Source organism: Aricia agestis, chromosome 9, assembly GCF_905147365.1.
Source record: "Aricia agestis chromosome 9, ilAriAges1.1, whole genome shotgun sequence".
NCBI lineage: Eukaryota > Metazoa > Arthropoda > Insecta > Lepidoptera > Lycaenidae > Aricia > Aricia agestis.
Window position 1 is genome coordinate 14,128,883 of NC_056414.1, and position 13,664 is coordinate 14,142,546.

The 13,664-nt window shown below is 36.5% G+C and overlaps 1 protein-coding gene across 2 annotated transcripts in view; it reads left to right on the top strand.

Annotated features, from left to right (window-relative positions):
- Window positions 1-13,664, top strand: part of LOC121730088 (protein rolling stone-like) — a 33,018-nt gene that overhangs the window by 13,860 nt on the left and 5,494 nt on the right. For both annotated transcript variants that reach the window (XM_042118932.1, XM_042118933.1), the window contains exons 3-4: window positions 7,502-7,606; window positions 8,950-9,145. In XM_042118932.1, coding sequence (XP_041974866.1) covers window positions 7,502-7,606; window positions 8,950-9,145 — 301 coding nt within the window. The remainder of the gene's footprint in view (window positions 1-7,501; window positions 7,607-8,949; window positions 9,146-13,664) is intronic.

Sequence of the window (13,664 nt, forward strand, 5' to 3'; positions counted from 1 at the left end):
TAATTAATAAATTGTAATAATAATATGTATGCTTTCCATTCGCTAAATATAGAACAAAGATCATCATATGAATAAACTTTCAATAATTGAAAACAATATAACAAAATATCTTAACCCAGAATGTAGAGTACCGATAACAGAAGCAAAGTTTTAAAGTAGCCACAACTATCTTTTTCCAAAGTTTTTCATGGGTTTTTCATTTCCCCTTATACTAGGTATAACTATAGTTTGTGCGTTTTATGATGATATGCGTGACACATTATAATTGACAATAGTAGCCGGTAAGTTACCTAACAAAAATTAATCGAGAGTTTAAAAATATCTAATCACTTCGTAAAGGACTTGCAATCGAAATTATCGATTTCGTACTGACATTTCAGTGGTGCCGGCGATTTAAGATGGCCGCCCTTTTTTATCGATTTGATTTCGATTCAACAGAGTCAATTTCTATTGACATATGTTCCGTTTCATGCATAATATGACATTTTTCAAATGTTTTCGTAACAATAATTTTATACTCCTATTTCACAGTTAATATTTATAATTTTATATTAATAAGTTAGCATTTAGCAACTTTTCATTTTTATTCATTTACAATTATAGAAAACATTTGTTTTTGTAGATGGAATATAATTTATTAAGTACATTTTGTTTTTTTTTTTTTCTTGTAAAAAAAAACCCGTAGCAAGGAACATGAAAACTGTCACCCATATCATCTTAAAACGCACAAACTATAATACCTAGTAATAAGGGAAATTAATAATAATAATAATAAAAAAAAATTATTCAAACATAAATACAATACACTGCACACACTAAAGCAAAGAAAAAAAAAAGCAAACAATAAACCAAAAGAAAAAATAAAACAACAAACTACAAAAAAAAATATGGCATCATTAGGCAGTGCATTGTATAATGCCGAAAAGGATACCCACTCAGGTGTATTACCACGGCGCAGAACACTGCACCGCGGTACCTGATCTTCCGTGGTTCCTATACATATTACGCCTGACGCACGACAGATTCAACATAAATAATAATAATAATATATAATAATACTATACATAATATAATAATACAATAAAATAATAAAACATCATTTAGAATACTTAAATAAGAGTACGGTAGCTGTTATTTACGACACGGCACGGCATAACACCCGCACCTGTGATGCAACGACATTCCAGCTTCAGGAGATAAGTGCCTATTTCCCGCGCTTCAGTGCCTGAAACGAAGTTGTACGGGGAGCACGCGCAGGCGGCCTACCACAACCTTTCCTAAAACTATCATGTTTCCAGAACACTTTGTTGTAAGATTACAATAACCTTACTTTGATTCGTACCATGAACTTTTTAAGGTGTATGAAAACAATCTTGTTTTATTCCTGCTAAGTGATGGGAAAGAACGAACGATATCAAATTATTTGTTTACATTTATCAATGGGTGGAAGCGAGATAGCAGCTACAAAGCGCTTTGTCTCTCTCACACGATTGTATAAACAAATGAATTGTCATGGGTGGAAGCGAGATAGCAGCTATAAATCTTTTTGTCACTCTCACACGATTGTGTAAACAAATGAAGTGTCTTATTAGTCTAAACATATGTAGAAAAAACTTATTAGTGACTGTAGAGAATTTGAATGGTACTAAACCAAAATATTTCAATAAATTAAACCGATTCAGCGCTAAATTGTTAACAATAAGAATTAAATCAAATAGTGAAATTGTTGAAAAACCAACGCTGAAACCCAAATAAGACGTGAAGTGTTGGTGTGGTACGCTAAAACAAAAAAGTTTTAAGTGGTGTGTGAGTTGCGCGACTTTGAAGACTGTTTCGATATTTTCTATTATAAGGTAAATAGAAGGTACGTTTAGTAAATATTTAATACATTAGTTATCTCAAAACAAACGCCGTTTTTTATGTACATGGTTAACTTTAAATACAAATAAAGTTAAGAATTTTGTTGTTAATACATAATATGCGTAATTTAAAGTCGTACCGTACTCAATTTTTAAATATAATTTTACTAAAAAACAGTAAAAAATGCAAAACAATCTTTAAAAAGTTGATATTTCACAGCGGATTTGAGATCGCTAGTTTGACGTTAAAGTAATCTTGCTCATCTGTCAAACGGTGTCAAAATGGAGCTCATGGTACGCTGAGAGCGAATGAATCGGGACATGACGTCACAAAACGTCTTGACGGAACAATCATAAAGTAATCTTACTTTTAAGAGGTGATGGTACGAAATCATAAAGTAAGATTAAAATAATACTGCTTTAAGAGGTTGTAGTAGGCCCCCAGGTGTTTAAAAACCCGTTATTAACGCCAGTCGCCAATCCTCTTTATTTTTTTTTCATTCCTTTTTCGATTTTTATCGTTAAAAACGATAAAATCATTATATCGCATTTTGGTTAGTTAATAAATTTTTTGTGTCATTTAACTAGAACATCTTAAAAAGGTTTTCTAAAGCAGGCTGTCACTTGTATTATTAGGGTAAACAAGGACAACACTGAGAGCCTCTCAAAAATAAGCATTCAAGTATTTGTTGATAAGACACATCAGGCACATCTCACAAGGTCGGTTTCGCAATACGAAGATGCCAAAAGATTTATTGCTATACGCTGCTGTACTAGTATGTACATTGTATGAATGCCCTTCTAATATTTTTCAATGTTTCTGTGGAACTATACAAGCGGACACTTTCGGCACGGGTTAAGACTGTTTTCTTTGTCGAAGTTTAAAATGCTTAAATTATTTTATTTTATTATTTAAAAAAAATCAGGTACTTAGCACGGGACCAGACTGACGTGGTGTGCCATGTGAAGCGTTCATAGATAGATATTATTATTATTGTTTTGGGCATTTTTCTTTTACTAATGAAATATTTTGCATATTTTTACTAGCTCGTTTTTAAGATATGCTTGGATATACGAATTTTATATTAAACTTCGCTGGACGCTAGCACATACATTCGTTCATGTGGAAACCGTAAATTTTATTATATTAATAACTATCCTCAGCCCTTTTCTAGGAGTTCAAATATCTCCATATAAAATTCCATCCAAATCGATTGTGCGGTTTTAGTGGGAAGAGAAAACAAACACACACACAGCTGACTTTAAAATTAGTATCTAGATTGGATCTAAAGATTATTATAAAGCGACCCGCCCCGTCTTCGCGCGGGTATAAAATATATTATAGCCTATGTCACTCACTAAAAAAAATATTTAAATCATAAAGTTAATATACCTACCGAAATAGAGGAACAATCTCGAGCTGTCAAACGAAACCGAAATTGATTTACATCTGTGTGTAAAAATATGTGTACGTATACACTTACACTTAAGCATCTTTCTATGAGATTAAATTGTCATCGTGCCGATAAGTGCCGACTAGATGTCAAAAAAAGAGTTCTGCTGTCATATATCACACATCTCTTTTTAACACACAGTATTACTAATAGTGACATCTCGCTTGCTCAGGCCTTTGTTTCTCTATTCCGCTAGGTAAGCGTTTGCGTTTACAATGTAAGCGGAAAAAAATGTAATTATTTGCCACATCACATTAGAAACCTCAAAAATAACAGTATTTCTCCACTATTCAATGAATGTTATTATACATATAAACCTTCCTCTTTAATCACTCTATCTATTTAAAAAACCGCATCAAAATCCGTTGCGTAGTTTTAAAGATTCAAGCATACAAAGGGACATAGGGACAGATAAAGCGACTTTGTTTTATATTATTTAGTGATTACCTATATGAGATTTCCTGGTTGTGGCTAATGACTAATGAGTTATGAGGCGTATCACTGCTTATGTCAATAGGCTGTATTAACCGCGTAAATAATAATGAACTTGCTGTGTAATTAGAGTACAAGGACCCGTCACAGGCCACAGCCTCTTAGGGCTCTGATCGAAAATCGAAACGCGACTTTTAAAAGCTTGCTTGTTTTAGATGACAACTTATTTCCATACTAATATTATAAATGCGAAAGCGTATCTGTCCGTCTGTTTGTCTGTTACCACTTCAAGCCCAAACCGCTCAACCGATTGTTCTGACATTTTCTATGGAGATACCTTGAGTCCCGGGAAACAACATAGGATAATTTTCATGCCGGAAAAAATTACAGTTCAGATTAACATTTTTTTTTTTATGAAATAAGGGGGCAAACGAGCAAACGGGTCACCTGATGGAAAGCAACTTCCGTCGCCCATGGACACTCGCAGCATCAGAAGAGCTGCAGGTGCGTTGCCGGCCTTCTAAAGGGTAATAGGGGATTGGGACTCCGGTAAACTCACTTACTCGGTGAAACACAGCGGAAGCGCTGTTTCACGCCGGTTTTCTGTGAGGACGTGGTATCTCTCCGGTCGAGCCGGCCCATTCGTGCCGAAGCATGGCTCTCCCACGTCAACATTAACAGAGTTGCGAGCATCTAGTAAGGTAATATGTACAGCGGTCAGCGCAACATTTCCAAAACAATTATTCTTCTTTACAACTTTAGCATGCATCGATTGTAACTTTTAAAACCTCTAAAATACTTTAAAAATTAAAACACGTTTATCGCAATACGCAAACTTATAACAACAGCATAAAGTAGTTCCCGCAAAATCCCTCCTTTCTATATGGTTACTAGCTGTCCCGGCAAACGTTTCTTTGCCATATAAAGTACTAGATGACACCCGCAACTTCGTTGCGTCAAAACTCGTTTATCGCGCGGGAACCGTGCATTTTTCCGGGTTAAGAGCTCACCTGACTCTAAATATCAAACATCGTCCTTCTCTCTTCACACTCACGCCCGTCTTTCATATGCCAGGTGAAAAAGGACGGCGCGGAATCATCGCCGAGTTAGTTTTACTTGAATAAAAGACGAACTATAATGATTATGAATAAAGTGTTTTGAGCAAATTTAGGTTTTATCAATACCTTTTTAGATATTAAAAAATATTAAAGAAAAGACAGCAAACTTCGAAGATCCAAGCAAAAATGTGTCTAAAACAAGGTTTTTTGTAAAAAAGAAACAATCGAGCAAATCGTGTTTTCGTCTTGAGCATTTAATCTTTATGAACTGAAGTTACTTGTGTCAAAAAATCAGTTTTCTAGACCTTACAGATTTTGAGATCTAGGTTAAAGTATGTAGTCAAGTTAGGGTCATATGGGCTCTTAAAAACTATCCTATGTCCTCTCCCGGGATTCAACCTATCTCCATGCCAAATTTCAGCAAAATCGGTTCAGCGGTTTGAGCGTGAAGAGGTAACAGACAGACAGACAGACACACTTTCGCATTTATAATATTAGTATGGATATGGATTTCACCCGTATTATTTTATTAAAGTCACTAAATAAGTATGTCACCATGGCAACGTCCATCGCTATCCCGTCGCACAAACAATGGTCGCCTTCAGTCTCGAGTTGTAATAATTTACTATTATTTATTCAACAAATGCACTTATCAATATAAAAAGTACCCAGTAGCCGATTCTCAGACCCACTGAATATGCATATAAAATTTGGTTAAAATCAGTAAAGCCGTTTTGGAGAAGTACGCGGCCTTACATTGTGACACGAGAATTTTATATATAAGATAATAGACAGAGGTTAAAAATTTGCGTCGGACAGAAGACGTTTCAAAAATAGGTAAACTTAGTTTGTATCACACATCGATCGTTGACTTTACAGTTTACTGACATAATCATTCTCATCGGCGTAACATTGAGCCGCGCGCCGGCTGACCGTGAAATGGATCTTGTTGACGTGCAACAAGCAACAACAACACACAGACGACACATTCCGCAACAAGCGACAACAACAACACTTTACGTTGAGGCCACGTTACACCTAGACCAGTGGTACTCATAACTCAACCTTCGGGTCGCAACCATTCGTTTGGGTTACAAAAATAGGGTTCTTCAAAATTAACGATATTTTCACGACTTGCACAACATTGCACAGTTTTTCCGGAAGGCGTGAAAAATCAAAATGGTTTAACTTCACGTGGGCCACTGGAAAAGCATTGTCCATAGTATAAACGAAGGTATGAAAGTATAGACTCTATAGTCTATGGGCTTCACTAAACTGGCACTTTTACAAACAAAAAAATGCGCCCTCAATATATTATTATGGACGATAAAGTTATACAATGTTTAGTCCTTCTCTGTCAAGCCACTTTTCTAACGTATCGAACAAGACAAAATACTGATAATATGTAAAAGGTCTGTGCTCAGTGTGGAGGTCGATCTTTTTATAAGACGCTAGCTGTCAAATGACTAAACGAATTCACTTGACTCGATACAGCGTGATTTGTTGCAAAATATTACTCCAATCTTAGACCCGTATTGATTTTTGGCATGCTCTATAATTAAGAGTTGCTTAAACTTTGTTACCTAAATATACAGATTTAGGTAACAAAGTTTTAGCCTGACCTCCATGTTTTTTCAATGGCTTTTCCATTGTTATATAATCTTTAGGGAAAATGGTTCTCACCTTAGGTCAAAGTGTCCCCGAATTGGTTAGCTCATGCCTCATTGGTATTGTTCTCGTGGAGTTTGAGAACCTTCTGAGTTCCGCGTACCCGGGGTGAATTCGTAATATGTACCTATTAAGTATAATATTATGTAGTTACATTGTATAGACTATAGACTTATAGAGTATATAACACTATCTGAAAAGTTCTCTACGAACTTTTCGGACAGTCATATGTTGTCAGATAGGTATAATATCTCGAAGGTCGAATTAAACCACAAATACTTCATCAAATTTCCAATTACACAATAACAAAATATACAAGGTGTAACAAAACTGAGTAATAATACTTTAGGGTGTGTATGTATTCCTTATCATCCCTTCACACCCTATGTACCAGAGCTGCGTCTGCGAAGCGAGGTTCCCACAACGCCCTTGTACATAATATCCCGCCTGCACTGGTCCATAAAATATGAAGGTCGAAGCCGTCGTGGACTACATCCAGAAGAAGAACTGCGCCTGAGGGTCGAGCGTCTGCAGTCTCGCCACAAGGTTTACTTCAGTTCCTTTGTGGTGAGAGTACTGACGAACCTTCTTTCGACCTTCGGGGCGCAGGAGTTCTGGCCGATGGATGTGGTCTACCGGAGGTTCCGGGGGAGACTCCGAAACGATGCACGTCAACAAGTGACAAATACACTTTAAAAAATAAAATAAAAATATAGAGTTTACGGTGAAAGTAGCAGTCCTATTTTTTTATATATTTGTGATTTGTATGGGCAAGCGACCCCACGTTATAAATTTTACCATACAAAGATGAAAAAAGTGACTCTTTCAGCGCTGCCACTTTTACAGCGAACTCTATTAACTATTCTAACTATGTAACTATTAACCCATTCACTACAGTATCATCACTTAGTTTTGTTACACTCTGTTTAATTATTATTAATTACTTACCTACTAATAATGGTATTTTCTGTTTATACCTAGGCATAGTTTACACTTACAGGATTTCAACTAAATCCTTCTGCAATTTCAGATGGTGGTCTGGCATGGCACGTGCGCTTGTACTGGGTGCTGTACAACATCGCGGTACCCGTCGCCTTCCTCATCACACTCTTCTACTGGGCGGTACTGAGGCTGCGTAAGACCATTTCTATCTTCTCTTTAAGCACTACAATCTAGTGCCACACCGCACCGCAAAGGATCCACTAACTCACTTTACGGTGCACGGTGTATAATTATTGTACAGTGAAAAGTATGGTAAAGCCATCTAGTTTTAAATTGTCCACTGACCAATCACTTCATGCCTACGCTGATGATGAGTTTCAGGAAACTCATACTACATAATAATTTATATTTTTATTAAATAATACCCAGTTATAATAAAGATATTTCTTTAAACCGTACTGAATTATCAAGAAAAATATAGACTAGCTTCTAATGTCCAAAAAATTGTCGTACATTCTAATTAGCCGTTTGTGTCCCACTGCTGGGCAAAGGCCTCCTCTCTTTCCTTCCACCCGTCTGTATCCTTTGCTGTGTTTGGCCACTCTTTATCAACAGCGTCTAGTTTTTCGCGCCACCTTTTCTTGGGTCTGCCCCTGTTTCGCCGACCTTTCGGTAGCCACTCCGTAACTAGACGCGCCCATCTGTCCGGGTGCACTGTGAAAGCGACAATTATTAGGATATGTACAGGTTTAATCATTAAACTTGTAGTATAATGTACAGCACACTATGTCTTTTGGCGACGAAGACACAAGGCCTTTAGGTCAAGATCAACGATTTCTTAACCCGAAAATTCTCTCGCAGAAAATGCCATAAGCATCGAGTCATTAAGCCTTTTAATAGCGTATTCGATTTGTCTTTTAAGTATTTAGCGACTTGACCATATAAGTCCTCTAAGCGTGACCAAAATTTAGCCCACGTGATTATATACCCATGACCTTATCTGTTGCAATAATTATCTCTGGTAACCTTAAGCTTATTTACTATCGATCGTGAATTTAAAATCGCACATTCAGATATCTATCTGAAGCTGGTTCTTACCAAATGCACCTCTCAATGTCAAATATTTATGTGGATATATGCAAGTATGATTAAAATTTGCAATTCTAAAATTTTTATTAATTTGTTTTTAAATACATTTTGCTTCGAAATTCATCTATCAGTATACTAACTATTATTCTGATCACCTACCAACGCATTTAACCCATCAATCCCCAAGCGGCAGCCGGCTGCCGCATAATTAACAATCGAAAATCTATTGTCTCTGCGATACCCACGATGGAGGTGTTCAAATTAATCTTCCAAGAAAATCGAGAAAACCCAAAGGCCCAATTTATACTAGTGCAGAGTCGAAGCGCATCGATTACGTTCTGGAGTCGTTGAGGTTGAATTTATGTTCAATTATGGTAAGTCGCTTCGATGCGCTTCGACTCTGCGCTATAAATTGACCCTAAGAGCATTTCGCGACGCAACTTCCAGCGGGGAAGAAGATGAACTTCGCGCCAAACCCCATCCTGGACGTGATGCTGCACGGCGTGAACTCGGGGCTGATGCTGCTGGAGCTGGTGCTGTCAAAGGCACCGAGCCGCCTGCTGCACGTCATGCAGCCGCTCTACTTCGCCGGCATCTACCTGCTCTTCTCCGTCACTTACTATTTATGCGGAGGGCTGGATCCGTGAGTATCCCATAAGTTGCTAGAGAATTATCCTAATCATGAAAGCATAAATCACGTAATCTTAAAGCTTACTATTGCATATTACCAAACAAGGGGCGTAATTAATGGACGATTCCTGATACTCTGACGATAAGTTGATGAATAAAACATCTCATTCATAATCATTAACATCGTGAACCCTAGGACGCTGGTTCCGGCCCATAAAGCATTAAACTTTGCTAGATATGATCATATGCCACATCCTTGCTTTGTTCCCCTTGCTTATCCACTTATCAATCAATCATTATCGGCATTTTTCTTCATTCATTTCATAAACCATCTATGCCTTATTGATTGTGCCGGCCTAACCATTAGGCTGTATATTTTATTTCGGGTATTCGGTGAACGGCCGATGCAACTGCCAACTTGTTTGGTGTTTCACAAACTACGACCGAACGTATTTTTTGCCCACTTTAATTATTTATTGTTACTCGATAAACCAGTTGCTCGATAATTGAATAAAGATTCCGCTTTGTCAATCACTAATTATGTTAATCCTGGTTGCTTGTGTGGTATATGTAGGTCGGTCTACAGTAGGGAGACCTCTCATCCATCTTATAATAAGTGAAAAATAAACACAATTTCATGAGAAAATAAACAGTGAGTACCGAGTACCCCTGAAAATTGATATCGAGAAATAGATAAGTCGCCTTTTGGGAATAGGCGTTTCATTTTATATTTCTATCAAACATAATTATTGTGTAATCATTGCAGTGAGTGTTAGAGTAGAACATATTTGTTAGAGTAGAAGATTTCGTAACTTTTTTGTGCATTAATGAGCACCCATGCAGATGGACCTGTCAGAGCTATAGTAACTCCGAACAGTTTGAGTTCGAAGCGGTTTTATCTAGCCAGGCGTGAGAGGGGACGCGAACATCCGTTCAGGTCTTACTCTCACGACCTGTCGAAAAGTCGCTAGTGGTCTGTGCCAATTCTGTGACAAGGCTAACACGTTTCATTCATGCCCCTACCTTTCCACGCTGACGCAGAGGATGAGGTTTTTTTGCTCCAGTTCACTTCCTTTATGCCGAGCTGATAGGATTAATTTTATAAGCGAAGGTCGTATGTTTAACATTTATTTAAGGCTAGTTAGTAGTTACACATAGAATAGAAAGCAAACACAACTAAATATGAAGTTTTGTGAATCGCCTCTTAGTTAAGACTTTAGACCATAGTCACTGCATGTTATGGAGAGGTAAACAGTCTGAGTACCTACTTACAAAATTATATCAATATCTTCTCATTAAAAACGAAATGTATCGAATCAAGTCCCAAACATTTTCCAGTAAGCCCATTGCTTTGTTGACTGAAGCAATAAGCTATTGCCTATCGCCTAATCATGGTTCCCCTTTAAGCAAAAAAAATTAACTTTAAACCTCAATAAAGTCATAGAGAACAGAACCCGCAAGATAATTATTGGCAATACGTTCAATTAAAATATTAGCACACGGCCCAAGGAACGAGGTTTAGGGACTAAGGACTTCCACTTTTGAAGACCAATTACAATTATTTCCTAATACCTAAATGAATAAATTTTACCTCGTAGTAAAGACAAATTAATTCAAGCCCTGCCTAGATTTATTAAATGTTTCTTATTTTGAGTGTAATTAAACGATTTTGGCATTATAACTAACGGACTTAGATATAGTACAATATCAAGTTACTTATTATTATACAAAGGTATGTAACTTTTTGTATCTTCGATGCCACGGCCCATTGAAAATCCTCATACAGAATTGAATACCCAAGTAAGTAAGTAAGTAAGTAAGTAAGTGTAAGTATTGTTTGCTTTCGATCTATTGGGTCAATAAAAACTCACAATAATTCTAGTTAGCAGTTAGCAACTCTAAATAGAATTCAAACAGCGTTAGCTGGTAATTGGTAAGAATTTTGGAGTTTATTTTTTTAAGGTTCTATAACTTAACGTTCTCTGTATGTTAACGACACAGCTTAACATACATGTACGATGTTTGCTCACCTACTTGATAGGTTCGTTTTTCGCGGTCAATATTTGTTTTTGGTCAAATATAAAGTGGTCAGTGACGGTCAAAACCGTCTTTACTGTATCCTTTACGTGACAAATATAATTGTAATGATGTAGTGATTTATTGTTTATGATGATTTATTTAATCATAAACAATAAATAGGTAATTATTATATTTTATATAACACTTCAACTACTACTACTACTACTTATAACCTGTCTGGATTATTCGCTGAACCGATTTTAATGAAATGTTGTACTTTGCATCCCGGAAAAGGACAATACTTTTAATTCCGGAAATGTGCGGATAATCGACTTTTTGCGCAATGGGCATCAACTAGTTACAAATTTTTGTAGATACTTAGGGTGGGTTGCACCAGAGACGTTATTATAGTTAAGAGGATACACCAGGGGCTAGAGAAATGAATAAAAAGTACGTGTAATATCTATAGCTGTCTCCCTTACCTTAAACCTATACTGCAGAATTCGATAGAGACAACTGCAGAAAATCCAGAAAATCAACGATTCGTTGTCCCCTGATTCCTTCTCCAAAACTTAACCTATTTAAGTACTTTTTTCACTAAAGATTAAAGAAAGGCTTGAGCTGTGTTCCTATGTTTTGCTTTTTTTTTTGTAAAATCTAGCCAAATTGGTTTTCTGAACGTTTGAACACAGCGGAAAATCTGGCCATTTTTTGGGTTTTTGAACGTTCATATCTTATTTAATAATTAAATTATGAAAAAAAAGAAAACATAGGAACATTGTATTAGTGGCCGTAGATATTGAGGAAAAAAAATTATAACTTTACTAGCATTATCTAGGGAGGAAACAGAAGACAACGTTTGTATAGAAAAAAGGGCGGTGTGGACTCCTCTTAAGGTTAAGGTTATCGTCAAATATGGCGTACATTATTAACTTCAACTAGAGATTTGACAGTTCATTTGACATTTTGTTATAGTTAAAGTAAGTTGGTGCAATCCTGAACCCACCCTTAAAACAGTACATACTATTTAGGTACTGTGTCTAGGTTATAGTCCGTACTCACAAAATCACAAGCCATACACGTAAAGTGCGTGTTTTCGCAACAGCTAGCTGCAGCAACTGCGGACATATTGTTATTGAAATGATCGTTTTGTGCAATATAGAAAACATTTCCGAGCCCGATCGTGCGCTCAACGATGAAGGATGGTCGAATTAGTGCTCACTCGACCTACCTACCCTGAACTACTGTTCAATCGAACTACTGTGACACATCCATACTAATATTGTAAATGTGAAAGTGTGTCTGTCCATCTGTCTGTCTGTCTGTTACCTCTTCACGGCTCACGCCCAAACCGCTAAACCGATCTTGCTCGCTATATGGAGATACTTTGAATCCCGGGAAAGGACATAGGATATTTTTTATCCCGGAAAAAATTACGATTCCCGCACGATAAACTAATTTTGGTGCAACGGAGTTGCGGGCATCAACTAGTACTTAAATATTCAAATTTCGAACTACATCTGTGTTCTATAGAACACAGATGTAGATGATGTCTACACCAAGTCTACACACTTATTTCTAGTGTTTGTTCAGTTTTATTATTTTTGTTTTTTTATTTTAATAATTATATAGTTAAAGCATAGAATGAATAATAAAAATTATTCATTCTGTGCTTTAACTATAGTTGTTTTGATCTAATTTTGGCAGATATAATCGCATTCTCAATCATAATATTGTCGACCACGGACTTAATTATTTTATCGTACAACTAGCTGTCCCGGCAAACGTTTCTTTGCCATATAAAGTATTTCGCCCATATTATTTGATTGCTGTGACTAAATTTGTATGTCACCATGGCAACGTCCATCGCTATCCCGTCGCACAAACAATGGTCGCCGTCAGTCTCGAGTTGTAATAATTTACTATTATTTATTCAACAAATGCACTTATCAATATAAAAAGTACCCAGTAGCCGATTCTCAGACCTACTGAATATGTATATAAAATTTGGTAAAAATCAGTAAAGCCGTTTCGGAGCAGTACGGTAACTAACATTGTGACACGAGAATCCTACTAATATTATAAAGGCGAAAGTTTGTTTGGATGTATGGATGTGTGGATGTATGGATGTTTGTTACTCTTTCACGCAAAAACTACTGAACGGATTTTAATGAAACCTTACAATAATATAGCTTATACATCAGAATAACACATAGGCTACAATTTTAACCGACTTTCAAAATGTCCCCCATTTTGTGTTATGGTGTTATGTTCGTTTTCTTATGTTCAACGATTACTCCGCCGTTTGTTAATCGATTTTCAAAATTTTTCTTTTGGTATATAGGAATTTGGTATTATATTCACAAAAGTGGTGATCTGATGAAGGATCCATAAGCAATCGAGGGAACTCCTCAAAATTTATAGGGAAACATGTGGTGACTTCGGTTTCGTGAGAAGTATTCTAAGCATATGCTACCAACAAGTAAGATTTTGCACTGAGGTATACCTGGTAT